Below are 19,666 nucleotides of genomic sequence, written 5' to 3'. Positions count from 1 at the left end.
CTTGCCTCCTTTCATCACAGCGCGGGCTGGATCACCACTCCAGGGAGCAGGAACATTCCAGCCTGGCCCTTTCCTAAGCAGTGCTCATCCTGCAGCCCACAGCCACCAGCACTGCTCAGCTCAGCAGAGGTGCTGGTCATCCCTGCAGCCAGAGCCCAGCTCCACAGCAAAGGCACAGCCAGGACAAGAGTGGTCCCTGCCCAGGAGTAGAATGGTTAAGAGACTATTCCCTGAGCAAGGAAACACAGATACTCAGCCCCAAGTAGGAACAAGGGGCAGCAGCAGAGGAAGCAGGAGAGAGCTGGCCAAGTCCAGCTCATTCCCTGCATTCTCTGGTCCCTGGATCCTGCAGCCCCTCACAGTGTCAGCACTTGTACCCTGGGCCTGCAAATACTGCTGCCCCCAGGACCCAGCCATGCTGCCCTGAGCCCGATGGAGACCCAGGGAGGGACGAGCTCAGCCCTCAGAGCCTCCCTTCCTTCTACAGACCAGACTCCCACACTCGCTCAGCTCCCACAGCACACACCTGCCTCACAGATCAGCAGCAAGGCTTGCCTGAGGGGAGCCATGGGAGAAAGCCTGTGCCTGGCCACACTGACACTGGAGGGACACCAGGGACAGGCTGCTGAGGACACCTCCTACCACCCTTCAGGGCTGCGCAAGCTGGTTTATAAAAAGAAAGTCACTCCCCCACAGTCTCTGCAGGGAGCTGAGGAGCTTGTGGGCTCCCATCCAAGCGCTGCTCCACTGAGCTTGCTGAGTCCACAGACCCCACACAGCCCAGCAAGGGCCTCCCCATGCTCCATGGCTCCCAGGCCAGCCCAGGTGAGATCAGCAGGAGGGCCAAGTGAGACCTCACCACCCCCAGCTCTCACCTGGTACAGGAACCTCTGGCTGAACTGCTGCATGGCCCCCTGGAGCTGGTTCCGCTGCGACTGCCACTGCTCGTAGTTCCTGACATACTCGGCTGTGGGGCGCTGCCACGTGGTGGTCCGGGTGTTGTGGTCCACGTAGTAATACCTGCCTCGAGGATCCACACGTTTCTCCCACCTGGAAGCACCCAAGGAAGCTGTCACTGTGTGTCCTCAGACAGCCAGGCAGGCCCTGTGGACTAAGACACCCAATACAAGGGCTCCGTGCCCAGCTCCAGCATAACCACCAGTTTCACAGCTGAAGAAACTCTTTTGGACAAAGATCCACCAAAAGGAAATATAAAGGACTGGTAACTGTTGAAGCAGCTCCTGCAAGGGCACATGAAGCCTGAAAGGATGCTCAGACACAAGCAGAGCTCCCACCAGGATGTCATGAGCATTCCTCCAGGACAGCCGACCTGTGAGGGAGGCAAGGCACTGGTTTGGAGACCTGGCAGGAGGGAAGGAGCACACCTGGGCTACTCCCAAACCCACCTCTCCAGGTAACAGCCTCCCTCTTTTAACCCCACATGGATTTGAGGCTGTGGTAGGATCAGAGATCACAGCCTGGCTGCAGACAGTGCGTGCCCACAGGAACCAGAGGCTCCCGGGGAGGACATGGGTGGGTTTGTGTTTCCCTTTCACCCGTCACGCCTGGGTCACTCCAGCCCTGCACAAACTCAGTCTAGAGAACAACAGCAGTTCGTACTGAGCTCTCTGCTTCTAGGAACACAAAAAGGTGAGTGTCAGAGACTGAAATGGTTGATGATTTATGCATTCTAGGAGACTTTTGCAGGCTTTCGACTTGCATGATACCTCTGATGAGCAGTCGAGCCCCTCCCTCCCTCCAGTGCTGAAGGTGTGAAGTCCTGACCTTGCAGGCTTTTGACTATTGATACATCTGATGGGCAACCGAGGCCTCCCTCCCTCCAGTGCTGGAGGTGTGAAGTCCTGAAAAGACAAGTCCTGACCTTGCAGGCTTTTGACTATTGATGCATCTGATGGGCAACCAAGGCCTCCCTCGCTCCAGTGCTGAAGGTGTGAAGTACTGACCTTGCAGGCTTTTGACTATTGATGCATCTGATGGGCAACCAAGGCCTCCCTCGCTCCAGTGCTGAAGGTGTGAAGTACTGACCTTGCAGGCTTTTGACTATTGATACATCTGATGGGCAACCAAGGCCCCCCTCTGCTAAACTTGAAAGGCGGGAACCAGGCGAAACACAAAGGACACAGCACAAGGCCTAGAAGATGCCTCAGGTGGACTAAGCCCAAAAAAGGAAAAACAACCCCTCATGCCAGGGAGGTGCCAGAGCATGCTGAGGGTATATAAACTGACTGGTGACTTTGAGAATTCGGGAGTTCTCCTTCTCCCCCACCGCCTGCGAATCAAGACCATCGCTCTCAAGCATCGCTGGATCCAGTGGGCGGTGACTATGTCCATTTCTTTTATACTCTCAGCTTCTCTTTTCCCTTACTCTCATCCTGGTTTTCCTCTCCCCTAAACAGTTTCTCCCCCCCCCAAAAGGGGTTCTTCTCTTTTCTCTTACTCTCCCTGGCTCTTATCCTGCCTTTCCCTCCCCTATGCATTTTTCTCCTCCCCAGAAAGGTTATGACAGCACCCAAAAGTGTTAGCTTACCTATTGATTATGACAGCACCCAAAAATGTTAACTTACCTGTTGATTCAAAATTGTTAAAATAAATCTTATCAATATATATTTTCATACACCGATTATTTAGTGTCGTTTCGCTTTAATCCACGCCAAAGGAATTTTTGATAAAACCTGGGTTACCTCCCCCCTCCTCTTTTCCTGGGGCGGGTCGTAACATTTTTGGCGTCACGGACAGGATCCTTTGGATATAGTGGAGTAATCGGTGTAGTCTAAAACTGGTACCGAGGGCGAGTCAAATGGTGACTGTCCCCTCGCAATAAAATTATAGTAAGAATTTGTCTCCTCTCGGTGTGACCCGGGCACATCAGACCTGTTGAAAGGTTTCCTGGTGTGGCCTGGACCTGTTGAAAGGTTCTCTGGTACCTGGACCTGTTGAAAGGTTTTCCAGGAGAGAGTCAAACCAGCCCTCAGAGGGCTAAGGGGGAGAAAGACATTAACCTAAGCCGGGTTAATGACTGAGGCAAAGGGGATGATGACACCCCAGGTTGTGTTATATGGGGATTATTCCCTCCTAATAGCTATCCTTGGTTTAGAACTGTTTTTTGTGGGTGCTGTCTTAGGCGTATTCCTTAGAGCAGTGCAAAGGCAAAAATCAGCTATTCAAAAATCTGTAAGTGAAATGATAAAATCTTTCCAAGAGTCAATGAGAACTTTGCAGGACCAGCTAGGAAAAGAGGCTATTCAAAAATCTACCGGTGAGGTGATAAGGTCTCTTCAAGAGACAATGAAGGCATTACAGGAGCAATTAGAAAAAGAACGCCTGCAGTTAACTGCTGAACGTCAGACACTGGAGAAAGAGAGAGAGATTAACTCATTGCTTAGGTCAGCCCTTGAAGATGAGGAGGAACAAAATGAAAGGCTTAAAAAAATACTGGAAATGAAAAATTGTGAATTGCGAGACATTAATTCAAAATACCCTAAACCGGTAGATGCTAACAAATCCCTGTACCCCTCTGGGGAATTAGAAGAGTTGAAGCAAAGTTACCCGGAGGAGGGGGTAATACATATGCGTCCCCTCATTAAAACTGAAACCACTGGCCGGGGGACAGACAGGCAAACTACCACACGAATTACCCCGTACACGGGGGAAGCACTGGCCAAAATTCAGGAAAAATACAGTCGTAAGGCCAGTGAATCAGAGACTGAATATGTGTGGAGGGTGTCCCTTACTGGAGGAGATCGGATTTTGTTGAGTGAAGATGAGGCCAGAGGATTTTGGGGCCCTGGGGTCTTCCTGACCACAAATGATAACCGAGCCCCGTGGCCGCTGACCCAGAGAGCTGCCTACTGGGCAGGCGGGTTAGACCCTATAGAAAGGGGAGATCCTCACACAATTAAAACCCCCACAATTGGCCACATTGTCGAAAGTGTACAAAAAACTGCATGCCTCCAATTAATCCATACAAGACTGTTGGACTCGCAGCGACATTCCCCTATGGAACTCGAGGCGGATCCACAAAGATTTCCTGTCCTAATCAGAGGTCTGCCTGATGCACTAAAAACCCATGCTAAACAACTACAAGAACGCATAATGACAACCCCCAGGCCCGGAAGAAGGGGTGCTCCACCAGGAATGACCTGGTTGGAGGTGGCCCAAGAATTGGTAACTACTGGTAGACAGTTGGGGATCTCTGATACAAGTAGTTTTAAACAAAAAACAGATATCAGAAGGGTGGGAGAAACTCGAAAACCACCTTTGGCAGGTAATCGTCAGCAAAATGTGATACCTAGTGAGCGAACAAGGTACAGTTTGTGGGTGGAGGGTGTTGAGAAAGGAATTCCTCGAGAGGTGATGGACAAATTACCTACAGCTAATTTGGAACACTTGATAAAGCATTGGGATAAGATCAAAGAGCATGAGTCACCCCCTGGGGGCAACTCTCCCCAGGAGCCCAACACTGTAGTTCCCTCAGCCCCACCAGAAATCAGTTTAACCAGTTCCCAGCCGGGAAACGGGGTTCGCCTCTCCCAGTAAGTGAGCCGGGGAGCGGTCAGTGGGTTTACATGAGAAGGCTCACAGAAAACAGCCAGGGAGATATGGTAATCACTTTCCCTCTCGGCCCTTTTAAATCTCTAGTTACATTCGTAGTAGACACGGGTGCACAGGTCTCAGCACTCCAAACTGAAGCTGCTACTCAGTGTGGCATTAAGCCAGACAAACAAAAGATATGGGTAACTGATGCTTTTGGCAAATCCCAACCCCAACGCACTGCTCGAGTGAAATGCTGGTTACCGGGAGATGAGACAGCCACAGAAACTACCATGATTGTAGGGCCATTACCAGCTAACATCCTGGGGCTAGATTTGCTAAAAGGAAGGGCCTGGACAGATGCCAGAGGGAGAGAATGGGTGTTTGGTCTCCCACCCCCCTCTGTCCGTCTGTTGCAAACTGCTCCAAGTCTGCCTCCTTCTAAAATAACAAACGTAAAACCCTACCCGCTTCCTTTAGGGGCACGTGAAGGAATTGCTCCAGTAATTGCAGAACTGCAGGAGCAAGGAGTGATTATCCCCATACACTCACCATACAATTCACCGGTATGGCCTGTTCGTAAACCTAATGGAAATTGGAGGCTTACAGTAGATTACCGACGTCTCAACTCTAACAGTGGCCCCCTGACAGCTGCAGTACCTAACATAGCTGAGCTGATTGCTACAATTCAGGAGCAGGCCCATCCAATTCTTGCAACTATTGATGTCAAAGATATGTTTTTTATGGTTCCCTTACAGGAGGCAGACCGAGATCGTTTTGCTTTTACCTGGGAGGGTAATCAATATACCTTTACTCGCCTACCTCAGGGATACCGACACTCCCCTACCCTGGCCCATCATGCACTCGCACAGGAGCTGGCTCAAATTACTCCTGAGGAAGGGACTAAGATATATCAATATATTGATGATATTTTAATTGGTGGCTCTGATGTCATACCAGTGAGCCAGACCCAGAAAAATATTATCACTCACCTAGAGAGTCTGGGACTCCAAATTCCCACAGAAAAGGTACAGTCTGCTTCCTCCGAAGTAAAATTCCTAGGTATATGGTGGAAAGGGGGAGCTGTGTGCATCCCTCCTGAAACCTTAAACACCCTAGAACAAGTAAAGATGCCAGAGAGTAAAAGAGACCTCCAGCATGTCTTGGGTTTACTGGTTTTTTGGAGAAAACATGTTCCAGACTTCTCTATTATTGCCCGCCCCCTGTATGACCTAACACGAAAAAAGGCAACATGGGAGTGGACCCCCATGCATGAAGAAGCCCTAAAATTACTAATCTTTGAAGCTAATGTATACCAAACTTTGGGGCCTATACATCCCACAGACCCACTCCAGATTGAGTGGGGGTTTGCAATTCACAGTCTGTCCATACATATGTGGCAGCGAGGACCTGAGGGTCCCACTCGCCCCATTGGTTTTCTTTCTCGCAGCCTAAAAGATGCTGAAAAACGATACTCTGCTTGGGAAAAAGGCCTATTTGTGGTCTGTTTAGCCCTGCAGGAAGCAGAGAAGACAATTCGACACCAATCAATCATCCTGCGAGGGCCTTTTAAGGTTTTAAAACCAGTGATATCTGGAACCCCCCCTCCTGCAGGGGTAGCTCAGAGAGAAACAGTCCGGAGATGGTATGCACAAATTGATCATTACTACCACTCTCGACAAATAACTGAGGGAGCTCCAAAAATACTCCAAATACAGGAACAATCTTGTAAGCTACCTGATTCAAACCCTCCTCCTTCCTGTATAAAACCTGCTCCCGCTTTTGAACCTAACTTAAAAAATGTTTGGTTTACAGATGCTTCTGCCAGGCGAGAGGGAAAAGTGTGGAAATATCGAGCAGTAGCCCTACATGTTGATTCAGGGAACAGGGTAGTGACAGAAGGAGAAGGGAGTGCTCAGGTTGGCGAGTTAGTAGCAGTATGGAGTGTATTTACCAAGGAAGCAGACACTGAAGGAGACACATACATTTACACAGATTCCTATGCAGTATTTAAAGGATGTACAGAGTGGCTCCCTTTTTGGGAACAAAATCAGTGGGAAGTGAATCAAGTATCAGTGTGGCAACAAGAAAAATGGAAAGAGATTCTAAACATTGCTAGACAAAAAACGTTCCTTGTGGGGTGGGTTGCTGCACACCAAACAGGTAACAATCCCGCTCATCTGTTAAACAATCAAGTAGACTCACTGACACGGTTAGCTAAGATAACAATAGAGGGTGAGGGGCAAAAGTGGGAACACTTGTTAGAATGGTTACATGTAAAAAGAGACCACTCGGGAAACAGAGATTTGTTTAAAGAAGCAGTCAGTAGAGGGTGGCCAGTTACCAGAGAACTGTGCAACACAGTAATCTCTGCCTGTAGTCTCTGCCGCACTCGGTTGAAAGATCATGACCCACTGAAAGATCCACCCCTACACCTGAGGGATAACAAGGGATTGTGGGATACCTGGCAGGTAGATTACATCGGTCCTTTCAGAATTTCTTATGGAAAACAATACATCCTGGTCGGGGTAGAAATAATATCAGGACTAACCCTAGCTGAAGCCGTGCGACGAGCCACGGGAGAGAATACTGTGAAAATTCTAAAACTATGGTTCAGTCACCTGCCCAAACCAAAGTCTATCCAATCAGACAATGGGAGCCATTTCACTGCCGGGGTGGTACAAGAATGGGCCCGAGAAGAGGGAATTCAGTGGACTTTCCACACTCCATATTATCCACAAGCGAATGGTATTGTAGAACGTACCAATGGGCTCTTAAAGCGAACCATAAAACCTCATAACCCTGAATGGGCCTCCAGAGTTTCTGATGCAGTAACCAAAATCAATAGCCGATGGGGAATAAATGGTTGTCCTCGAATTACAGCATTCTGCCCTGAACCTCCCACTATTCTACCGAGGGAGAATAAAAGTAAAGATCCTGTAAAACTACTCCATTATCCAGGCCAACCTGTATTAGTAAATCTACCCTCCGTGGGACAGGTGCCACTCACTTTAAAAACCCCGGTTAACCCTCATACATGGGTAGCCACAGATGCCCACGGGAAGGACCATCGAATAAACACTCGATGGATTCTTCCTTCTTTTTAACAATCGGTCCGTAGTGGGCCAGATTTGTTCTTTTGCAGAAACCTACCAGCAGAGGAGATAACCTGCCAGCAGAAGAGATCAAACTGCATGAAACCAATGGAGCATCAATTGCAGCAAGAGGCAGAAGAGATAACTGCCCCCACAACTGCTTCTATTATCAGCTTACAAGTATCCCATGAGAAAACGAAATAGCAACAGGACTGAAGACTTATACTGTTCTTTGACATGTATTTATGTTTTTATCTTAATAACTTTGTAATATGCATGCCTGTATGTATTTTTGTCTCAGTAAGTCTGCAATATGTAGAACTTTGCCACAAACATTGTGTTTGTGTCCCCTCTACTCCCAGAATTACTTGTGTTATCAGTTTATTAATAATTGTTGACTTATTTGGGTTTTGTTTTTTTTTTATCACGAACAATTCACTGATAAGATTGTGTAAGACGAGCCATTTTATGTACTGCTAGTTTAGTTTTGCCAAGTTTGTTTTGTTATTTTGTTGGGGGGCAGGTTAGCTTGGGAAAAGCTTTTTGAATGTGTTCTTTTATATGAGCAACTTACTGGTAAAATTGTATAAGATGTACTGTTAATTTGATTTTTGTCAAGTTCATTTTGTCCTTTTAAATATCTCTCTCGATTGAGAAACTCAACCAAATATAACCTGGGAGTTAGTACAAGTATTTATGCATATTTAGAGTTATATAAATATGCATTATATACATTAGCCTTCTGCCTTGAAAGGCATTGAATTTTATATTTGGTTAAATTTAACGAAACGGAACTAAATTTAGGCCTAAAAGAAAACATAAGAAAGCCTTTTACCAGCTCCCAAGTAACTCAGTTTTTTTTGTTGTTGTTTTTTGTATAATTTCAAATATTTGTATGTATGTTTGTAACCTCATTAATGTTAAGAAATTTGATTGTAACCATTGAGATCCTATTACATCCCCTATGACGACTCACAGGGTGGAGAGAGTAACTAATGCAAATTAGCTTACTATGTTATTATAAAATTAGTTTGTTTTTTGAAGGGGGGGAGAATTGCAATGCATTAGGGCAATCTCTTCCTTTCCTTCACTCTTCTGTCTCCCTGTCCACTACACGAAAAGCACCGCCCACAAAGAAGATTCACAGAGAACGACAAAAGAAGAAAAATTATTGAATGCATAAATCACGGGGTGGTGTCAGAGACTGAAATGGTTGATGATTTATGCATTCTAGGAGACTTTTGCAGGCTTTCGACTTGCATGATACCTCTGATGAGCAGTCGAGCCCCTCCCTCCCTCCAGTGCTGAAGGTGTGAAGTCCTGACCTTGCAGGCTTTTGACTATTGATACATCTGATGGGCAACCGAGGCCTCCCTCCCTCCAGTGCTGGAGGTGTGAAGTCCTGAAAAGACAAGTCCTGACCTTGCAGGCTTTTGACTATTGATGCATCTGATGGGCAACCAAGGCCTCCCTCGCTCCAGTGCTGAAGGTGTGAAGTACTGACCTTGCAGGCTTTTGACTATTGATGCATCTGATGGGCAACCAAGGCCTCCCTCGCTCCAGTGCTGAAGGTGTGAAGTACTGACCTTGCAGGCTTTTGACTATTGATACATCTGATGGGCAACCAAGGCCCCCCTCTGCTAAACTTGAAAGGCGGGAACCAGGCGAAACACAAAGGACACAGCACAAGGCCTAGAAGATGCCTCAGGTGGACTAAGCCCAAAAAAGGAAAAACAACCCCTCATGCCAGGGAGGTGCCAGAGCATGCTGAGGGTATATAAACTGACTGGTGACTTTGAGAATTCGGGAGTTCTCCTTCTCCCCCACCGCCTGCGAATCAAGACCATCGCTCTCAAGCATCGCTGGATCCAGTGGGCGGTGACTATGTCCATTTCTTTTATACTCTCAGCTTCTCTTTTCCCTTACTCTCATCCTGGTTTTCCTCTCCCCTAAACAGTTTCTCCCCCCCCCAAAAGGGGTTCTTCTCTTTTCTCTTACTCTCCCTGGCTCTTATCCTGCCTTTCCCTCCCCTATGCATTTTTCTCCTCCCCAGAAAGGTTATGACAGCACCCAAAAGTGTTAGCTTACCTATTGATTATGACAGCACCCAAAAATGTTAACTTACCTGTTGATTCAAAATTGTTAAAATAAATCTTATCAATATATATTTTCATACACCGATTATTTAGTGTCGTTTCGCTTTAATCCACGCCAAAGGAATTTTTGATAAAACCTGGGTTACCTCCCCCCTCCTCTTTTCCTGGGGCGGGTCGTAACAGTGAGAATTCCACAAACTTCTGGAAAGCAAATGGCCTCAGGGCTGTGACCTGAAGACACTCCTGCAGGGGAAGCTGGGCCCTCATCTACAAGAGTTCTGCAGAGCAGGTCTCATGGAGCTCAGCAGCATCGTCTCCTCAAGCACAAGCAGACCCCAATGTGGCTGAGAACCCCAGAGAGCCCTCAGAGAGCCCAGGGTCCAGCTTCAGGTTCAGGCACTCTGAGGTGCCCGTTTGCTCACCAGGAGCTGCAAGTCAGATCAGTGTCTGAGGTGCCAGCTGCCCCCACGCCCCTTACCCGGGAGGAAGGGGTCTCTCCCACGTCGTGGTCTTGTTGTTGTGGTCTACATAGTAGACTCTACCATTTGGCAGCTCCCGCTGTTCCCACCTGCAACAAAAACACAATCCTGAGGCAGGTGATCCTTGCTAGAACCAAGAACATCTAGAGAGCTGCACCTGGTGGGTCAGTGAGCCCCCCTTCTCACATCCTCAGTGTTCCAAACTTTATTTGACAGGTCTGCATGGCAGCTGCTGGCCTTGCTAGATGGAGACTATGGGAGAGGGGCTGTAGCACTCTGCCCTCTGGAACACACAAAACTTGGAGCAGAAATTCCTCATTTCCCCCAGAAAGGTCAGCGTAAGAATTCACACAGGGTCAGTTTTACACCCGGTGTTTTTGATGTCGTTTTTGTTGGGTTTCTCCTAATATGTCTTTACAGGGAAGCCTTTGAGTTTGGGCTGGGGCTGGGTTCTCTCCCTGGCAGCCCCAAGGCTCACTGCTGACAGCCACGGCTCAAACACACCACGTGGCCACGGCACTCAAGTCGGGATGGCCCCTGAGGACAGCCTGTGTGACAGGAAGCCTGGCTTTTCTGGGCCACACTAGAACCATTCTCTGCCTGAATTTATTCATGAATTTACCCTGGCAAAGGTAAAAGCTCCATGGAGCCTGTGCTTTCCTGTCAGCTTTTATCCTGCAGCAGAGGGAGGCAAGCCAGCAGCTGCTGACAGATAAAGTGTTCTCCTGTCACACTCCTGCTCCCACAGGCCTCCCTACCCATTCAGTCTTCTGTCTCTAATCATCACAAAAAGCTCAAGCAAATTACTACACCAGCTTCTGTTGTGACAGCAAGGAAACCAGCCCAGAGCGGCACAGAGCAGGCAGCCCTGGGGAAGGAGCTGCTCCGGGCACTGATGCCCCATTCTGGCTCACCCTCACACCTCCCAGGGGACAATGGAGTCATCAAATAGTGACCTCAGCCACAGCCACACACCTGCTGCAACACAGGTCACCATCATCCCAGCCTCTGCAGAGGCCAGGTAACTCCTGCAGGTGTTGCTATCAGCCAGCAGCACTGGGCCTTCTCCTCCCTGGAACAGATCTAGGACACCAGCGGGTATCCATGATGGAGAGCCCAAGGCAGGACCTGTTGTGCCCATGCACCTTTGAGGGTGAGGGGCTGCCAAGCCTAACGCTGCCCAGATTCCTGATCACTAAAAGCACCAGGACAGGTAAAACAAGACTGAAATCCCTAAGAGAAAACCAGCACAGCTGGGATGTCCTAAGACATAAGTGTGTCCACCCCATGAGATGGATGGTGGAAGGTCCCTGGGCATCTTCAGGGAGAAGGCAGGGATGTGGAATTGCTCTGAACAGATTCATTAACGGGTTCTCTGATCCATATGGCTCTGAGGACTTGGAAGTCCTTTATGACAAGGTGCTCTCAAGCCCCACATACCATTCCCATGGCTGTAGAGACCAGAAATCCCATGATGACAATTCCTCCAGGTTTCTGGATCCCTCAGATACCCCTCTGGGTGCCCTCATGACTGCCAAGAGCCACACGGGATTTGGGAGAGCTGCTGGTGGTGGCAGCTACTGACTGACATCCTCTGCTCCTGTGTCACACTCTGTACAAACACTGATGAGCTCACAGGCTCCTCACCAGCAGCTCCCTGGTGATCTGCAAAGTAAATCTGCTGAGGGCTGGCTCACCCTGTGGGCAGCAGTCCCTGCATCAGTGATGAACCGCAGTCACTGCTGACACACAGCAACAGCCTGGGAGATGGGGACACTGGGGACATCCCATCCTCACTCAGACCACCCTGCCCAGCTCCACATGGCCACCAGCAAAGGAGGTCCATGGTTTTGGGAGCACTGGATAGTGACAGCTCTCCCCACGTGCACACACTGCAAGGATGAAGCGCCTGACACGATGGCCCCCAGCAGCTCCCCTCCAGCTATCCACAGGCTCATGATGGCCATGGATGCAGGGAGCCACGGGCACTGGGAAGTGGCAGAGCTGAGACAACTCAGCAGTCCAAACAAAACGCCCTCCTTATGTAAGAAACCACAGCCCTGTGGCTCCTGCCAGGCAACATAATGCACCTCTTTGTGCGGGCGAGACAGCGCCATGCACACACCCCCCTCCTGGCCGGCTGTCCCTGTGCAGGATCATCCCTGATAGGATCCAGATGCAGGAGCCAGGGGCTCTTATGCCTCCCTGCCCCCTTTTGTTATCGATCCACTCAGAAACCCCAAGTGAGAGCCGGGACCCTGCGCCCAAGGCCTCGGGCACTGCGGCCGCTGTGCCGGCTCCACACGCTCCTGGCTTTGCAAGGAAATGCTCTGCCTGGAGCATGTGAAGGAGGTTTTGGGCACTGTTGGGGCTGGAATTACTCAGAACTCCTTCCAGCACCCTCCAGCCCCTAGGACAGACTCTCAGTTGTGTGAGGGATGCCTTTGAGCCACCACACCTGGTGCAGATGTTGAGGCCCAGAGATCCGAGCAGAGCAAATCGCTCCGAATCCCCACATGAACCCAATGCTCTGCCTCCATCTGTCACAGCCCAGAACACAGGCTGAAGAGAGTGCTCCCCACGCTCCCAGGGATGCAAGGAGGCACGTGGAGAATGAGGCAGGGCAAGCAGGAGGGACGCCATGCCTGGAATGACTGGCAGCTCTGCAGGGAATGTTGCTCCTGCGAGTGGTAGAGCAGAAGCCATCCCTCACGGGCTCTGCAGTGTTCCCTCACAGACATCCCAGCAGAGATGGGGAGAATAGCGAGGGGCTATTCTGCATCCCCATCTCCCACTCAGGGCCCCAAACCACCAGTCAAAGTAATTCCCTGGTGTGGTGAGCCAAGCAAAAACCAGCCATCTTAGATCAGAGAGCCCCAGAAGCTCCTTCACACCACCCCCAGGACACAGTGTGTTGTGCAATCCCAATTTAGCAAATCTCTGTTAGCCCAGGACCTGGTTTGGCAGCTCTCAGGGCTTCAACGGACTCAACTCTCCGCTCTCCTTTACCTGGGAAGACCTTGATCCCAAGCAGGTGAGTGCTGCCCAAGCCAGCCCAGCATGGCACAAACACAGCACATGCCAGAGAGTGGTTACCCTCTTCCCCCTACAGATCCCACTGCCAGGAAGGGAGGGACTGGCACAGAAAGCACTAATCAAAGGTGTCTCCAGATATCCAAATTCTGGGAGCTCAGCCTGGAGGATGGCTCACTACTCCTCTACCGTTCCTCTCCATCTGTCTTCCAAAGCACAACAGCTTTATCCTCCTCCCTGCTCCGACACACACAATTCTCTGGTCTGTGAGCTCCACAGGGAGACGGTGGTGGGGAGGACAGGGCCACCCTTATACCTGGTTGGACCAGGCAAATCCAGCCTGGTCTTAGAAAGCAGTGCCTGCAGCCTCCCGAGCCTTCAGAACCCCGAATCATGAGATATCTGCTGGCTCCTCCACCCCAGGAAAGAAACAGCCTGTTTCCAACCCCAGGTGGGGAAAAGGAGCCCTTCAGTCTACCTGGTAGGAGCAGAAAGGGGCATAAGCTCTGCCTGGAATAAAGGCCTTTTTGAGAGCACTGGACTTTTCCAGCTGCCTGGAAACAGGAAGCGCCCAGGCCAGGAGAACAGAACCCCTCACACACCCGGCATAAAGGCACACTGAGCCGTTAACCCTAATTACCTGTGACTGACACGCGAGCAGGCCCTGACCTTTCAGGCATCGCCTCAGCCAAGGGAAAATAAACAGCTCCCTTCATCCCAAACACAGCCCATTTCACCCCCACCCAGAATTCAAGGTGTTTGATACAAGGGGAGAACGACCCAGCTGCAACACAGAGGGGGTTGAGCCCAGACACCCCCACAGCCAGCACATCCACGGGCATTGCTCAGCCCCTCCCTGTTCTCCTCCAGCCCCGGTCTTCTCCAGCCCCTTCTCCATAGCCCGAGGAGGAGGAGCATCCGCACCAGGGAGAACGGGCACTGCTACTGGAGGGTCCTGCCCATCTGCCCCCGAGCGTGTCTGTGCCCTCCTGCTCAGTGGGAGCTCCCTGGAAATCCACGCTTGCTCTCCCGTGTGTTTTCCTCTGCCTGATCCCTTCAGCAGTCCCAGGAGAGCAGAGAGCTCTGCATGGATGCTGAGAGGCTGCTTGGCACTGCGCTGCCATCCACTCTTTACTGCCCCAAACCTGCGCCGGCACAGCCCAGCCCCTGGTCCAGAGGGTCCATGGCAGCCAATCCTGAGCAGATGGGCAGAGCAGGGGGCACAGGCTGTGCCAGGTGAGCAGGGCACAGGGATCCCCACAGGTGCCCCAGGCCACCCCTGCTCCACCGAGCACCAGCATTCCCACCAGCTCCCAAGGCAGCACTTCCCTCCCTCAAACAGCCTCTCCTTCCAGGCCACAGCAGTGTCCCAGTTTCTTCCTGTCCCCACCTCCAGGGCCCTGCCTCCCTCCCCGAGGGCCACAGGAACCCACCATGCAGAAGTCTCAGGCAGAAAGCAGAGCTTACCCAGGGGGCAGAGCATCCAGGGCGGGCACTGCTGCCCGGGCCGGGGGGGCACTGGGGCCGGACGCTGCCTCCTCGGCCTCTCCAGAGCCTGGCAGGGCAGGAGGGGCAGGAGCGGTGGGGCCGTCGGTCGTGCCGGACACCGCCGGGGCCGGAGCATTCGCCCCCGCTGCTGGCCTGTCCTCTTCAATGTCCACGGCACTCACGGCGTCCCCGTTCACTGGAAGGGCAGAGAGCAGGGGGTCAGCACCCAGGAGGGGATGGGATCTGGCCAATCCTCCCGGGAGCAGAGCTTGGATGACAACCCAAGCACGGGACTCACAGTGCTTCCAGCCTGCAGCAGAGGCAGCACCTGTGTGACCCAGATCCCTCTGGGAACCACTGCCTCTATCTTGAGACAAAAGTAGAGGGTACTTTTTTGTGCTCAGTTTCTCTTCAGCCACTTGAAACATGCTGCATCCCTGATGGGAAATCAGGGAATGAGCAGGCCCTCCGAAACTGTGGGTGCAGCATCTCCCCCGAGGCAGAATGAAACCTGGGCTCAGCAAGTCAACAGCACTGGAAAGAGCTAAATGTTGCTGGATTCCAGTGAACTTTTGAAAAAGGGAAGGGGAAGAGACAGAGTAAAGGAAAACTACAAAGAAAAATGATGAGGAGGAAAATGCAAAGCAAAAAAATGAAAGGGAATTTGTTTGAGGAATACTTATTAGATACCCAAAACCCTGAGACCTGGCAGCCTAGCTGAGCAGAACCTTTGCTACAAGACATCCTGGCTGGAGTGGCAAAGCAAAAGTTTTAAAAACAACCCAGAAACAAGGAACAAAGTATGGGATGCAGACAGAGCTCCACGATTTAGAGCTGAGAAATGGACAAAACCATAAGGGAAGCCCAAATATTTAGTATCGTAGGAAAAACCAGTATGAACTACTACAGATGGGAGACTGAAGAGCTACAGACACTCTGGAGAAGAGGCAGAGTGCTCAGGACTCTGCTTGGCAGCTGGAAGTGGCAGGACAACATCCTCCAGCACCAGAGGGATCCTGGGACACAGCAGCAGAGGTGCCCTCAGGCAGCACTGAGGGTGAGGAAGATTTTCAGGTCAGCAGCAACTTCCACTAGAGTCCTGTGGCAGCCAGCTGAGGAGGTCCCTGACTGCCCCTTATGTCGAGCAAGCCTGGGAAAGGGCAGTTTTAGAAGCCTCAATCACGCTGTGCCAGTCTCCAAAGAGAACCTACAGGATGACCCAGTTGAGTATGGCATGGTTGGTTTGATCACAGTCCTGGACAAAGCAGGGAAAAGCTGATCCAAAGTTCACCTGATAAGGAAGGGCTCCAGGGGGAACACAGCAAGGGCTGAACAATGTGACTGTGGGGAAAACACGCCTGGGAATAATCTCCTTTTGTTGAAATTACAGCTGAGAGTGACAAATGTAACGGGGACGTTCTTGCAACAGCCTGCTCGAAAAACATGGCAATGTCACCAAAATGTACCAAACTGAAGGGCAAGAGGATGGTTTGTAGAGGCACTCCAGGGTGTCCAACACTAATCTCAGCCATCCAAAACACTCCTCTCCCCATCCTCAAGTCATCACTGACAGGATTTGTGGGAGGCACAGAGGGTGTGAGCGGTAAACACCAACAAGGACAGCACAGTCATAAAGCCACTGGGGAGGCTGCGGCTGGGCCAGTAAAACGTGCTTTAAACAAACCAAAGCCAAGAAGCCAAGTTGTACTTGGGAACAAAATCCTGTCCCCAGCCTGAGGGAGTGTCCACAGAGTGAGGAGACTCGGGAGGGCTGGCCTTTGGCAAAAATGAGCTTTGGCAAAATTGAAATTGCGTTGTTACAGGTCTTCCCAATGAAACGTAAAAAACCCCCAACTTCCTTCTGGGTTAAACAAAACACTTCCTTCTCTCCTAAACAAAACACTCTGCTTTTCCTTCCAGATCTCCCACAAAAGCAAACTCAGTGCGGAGGAGTGAGAGGTGCTCCACGAAAGCTAGAGAAGGAAAACAGATCAGTCACATGTGACTTTGTAGTCAGGCACTCAGCAGGCCCCAGTCCTGCTCCACAAGGGATTCAGGGCTTTGTGGACAAACCCAAGAAAACACAAGAGAAACCTTTCCAAATATACCCTCTGATGCAAGAACCAGCCCCCTTTGAGAGCTGGGTTTGTGCCTTTGCTGATGCTCCACAGGCAGCTGTTCCTCTCACTTCAGATCTTCACTTAAGGCTGATGGGAAATTCAGCTGAACCCTGAAAAGAGTCCACTCAGCAGTGACAACTGTCCTCCTCATTGTGGCGTCAGTGATGCTGCTGTCCCAGTGTCCTTTTAAACACCTGGAGCTGGTGGCTCCAGAGTGGAGCCACAGGAATCATTCCTGACAGGCAGCACTGATCCTACGAGAGAGCTCTGCGGAGCTGTGCGGCTTATCAGCAGTAGGAGCAATAAAAAAAAAAAAAATCAATCGACTCACAGGGAGGACATTCCTAGGCACTACAAGATCCATCATCTCAGCGGAAATGGATTTTCTCCACCATAAATATCCCTGACCTCTGGTCCCCACCTCCCTGAGCGTTGGCTCACCTGTGCTGTTGACTGCTCCGTTGGCCATGGTGTTGGCTGTGCCATTGGCAGTGCCGTTGGCCGTGCCATTGGCTGTGCCATTGGCCATGCTGGCATGCTGTGTGCTCTTGGCCTGCTGCCGGTGCCGGCTCCTGGCGCTGGGACTTTGCTCTCCACTCCCTGTGTTTCCCCTGGCCACTCCGGCCGCGTGTCGGTGCGTCCTGCGAGGGAAAAGAACATGGGAGGTGAGAGACATACATGGAAAACCCCACTCCTGCCTTTTTGCCTCAGTCTTGTGCCGATTCCATCCCTGGGAACGGGCGGGATGCAGCCACGTGCCTCCACTCAGGGCACTGCCCCGAGCTTCATGCTGCTTGCTCAAACCCGCCAGTGGCAGAGTCCCACGGAAGAGTCACCTGAGTGACAACCCCTTGATTTTGTTCACGGGTGGCCACCTCACATGCCAAGGAACAACCCTGGGCACTCATGGCCAGTCACCAGCTCACAGCCCTGAGACACCGTGGCTCCTGGCAGCTTGCTCCGTGCACCCCTGCAGATCCCAGGGGAGATCCCATGGCAGCCCCACCTCCTGCACCACAGAGGGGATCCTCACTGGTGCCTCCCACCTCGCTCCAAGCCTTGCACAGAAACAGGTGAGGAAGGTGCAAGTGTTTGCTGCTGCCAAGACAGCCGTGGCCCCCGGAAAAGGAGGGAACAAGCAGCTGGGAAAGATCGAAGCTGAAATCACAGCACAGGCTGTGACTGGCTCAGGTGCAGCTGCTCCATCTCTTGGGGGTCTCTGTGTCACAGTGGAGCTCACCTGCCTCCATGTCCCCATGGCCAGAGCAGCCCAACCTCTGTGGGCAGAGGACCTGCAGCTCCCCTGGCAAACTCCCCCTCAGACCACCCTGGGTCCTCAAGGCAGCACAGAGGCTTCCCAAAAAAGCTCAGTTTCACCTTAGGAATTTGTTACTGCGAGTGGACAGGGAGACAGGGTAGAGGGGGGGGATGCTGCCTTTCCAAATCCAGGGGCAGGGCAGAGGCAGAGCCCAGGTACCTCCACCCAGGCTGGCAGCCAGGGCAGCAACCACGGAGAGTGAGGACTGCAGGGACCAGGACGTCAGTTTGCCCCAGCCAAAATCTACCCTTAAAAGGGCAAAACCCACAAACTGTCCCCGAGTGTCAGGGCTGGCGCTGGGAGGGGACAGCAGCTTGGCAGCGACAGGGCACAGATCAGTCATGCCACCCTCGCCAGCTCCAGCAAGCCCTTGGTTCCTCCCACTTATTCCAAAGCCTCTCTCCTTGGGGAGCAGCTCATGGCAGGACTGGGATCGGGAGGAGACATGGGAAAGCAGGAGATGGTTGTTGAAAATAGATCAGATAAGAGTCACAGGGCAGAACAGAGCTGTTGTGACCCCTTCGACCAGCCACGGACTCCCAGGAGGGAAGCCCCACCCAGGGGCTCTTCAAGAGGCTCCTCAGACCATGAATTCACCCCCGACATCCTGGCTACCCTCGGACACATGTCTACCCTCAGACACGGCTCTGTGCTGGGAGTTTGCTTTGCCCACCAGCACCTGGGGACGTGGAGCATCTGCAGGTGCAGAACAGGCTCCTCTTCCCTGGTCAGGAGGTAAAGGTGGCCCCTCACTGCCACCTCAGCGGGGCATCCTGACATCACATGCCTCCCGAAAGCTGGCTGGGACCCCTCCCCACAGTCACCCCCTCCCCACAGTCACCCCCTCCCCACAGTCACCCCCTCCCCACAGTCACCCCATGGCGAAGCCAGAGGCAGCGCAGCCCCCAGAGCCATGGCCAGAGGGCAGCGGGCAGGTGGCACCAGCCAGTCCCACCAGGAGCAGCCCCCTCCGCACAGGACAGATCTGGTCCCTGCCCTTCCAGCACAGATGAGCTCAGAGCTGCCCAGGCAGTTTTTAGAAACCAAAACAGGATGTTTCCAGGCTGCCAGGCGGAGGCACAGGGTTACCAGCCTGAATTAGCCAGCCCGCCGCCCAGCCCAGCCCTCCCACGAGTGCTCCCATCTGGGCATTGTCTTTTAATAGACACTGGAAACAAACCCAGGCCACGGAGCACAGCGGGATGGGAATGTGCGCCTAAAATAGGAGCGGGGAGAAAATCAGGCAAGGCACAGATGGAAACAGATGGTGGGACGGAGTGAGGTGTGCGTGGGGCAGCCCCTCTCCCGGGGGGAACAAGACCCCATTGTACCCCATCGACTGGGGACCTCAGGTGGCTGCCCCAACCCTAACCTGGACCAGGGCAGACGGTGCCAAAGAGGAACATGGGATCATCCAGGTGACATCAACCACTCAGCTCTCCCACTTCTGCCAAGGCAGAGCCCCCACACAAGTTGCCAACACAGA

The 19,666-nt window shown here is 51.9% G+C and overlaps 1 protein-coding gene across 2 annotated transcripts in view; it reads right to left on the bottom strand.

The window, feature by feature from the left end:
* Positions 1–19,666, bottom strand: part of WWP2 (WW domain containing E3 ubiquitin protein ligase 2) — a 42,866-nt gene that overhangs the window by 10,892 nt on the left and 12,308 nt on the right. For both annotated transcript variants that reach the window (XM_064670470.1, XM_064670471.1), the window contains 4 exons: positions 17,304–17,503; positions 14,722–14,938; positions 10,221–10,310; positions 876–1,050 (listed from right to left, as the gene is read on the bottom strand). In XM_064670470.1, the coding sequence (XP_064526540.1) occupies positions 876–1,050; positions 10,221–10,310; positions 14,722–14,938; positions 17,304–17,503 (682 nt within the window). The remainder of the gene's footprint in view (positions 1–875; positions 1,051–10,220; positions 10,311–14,721; positions 14,939–17,303; positions 17,504–19,666) is intronic.

The sequence above is a fragment of the Pseudopipra pipra genome, chromosome 14 (assembly GCF_036250125.1).
Source record: "Pseudopipra pipra isolate bDixPip1 chromosome 14, bDixPip1.hap1, whole genome shotgun sequence".
Lineage (NCBI taxonomy): Eukaryota > Metazoa > Chordata > Aves > Passeriformes > Pipridae > Pseudopipra > Pseudopipra pipra.
Note: the sequence above shows the minus strand (reverse complement) of the source record. Positions and strands in the feature narration are given on the sequence as shown.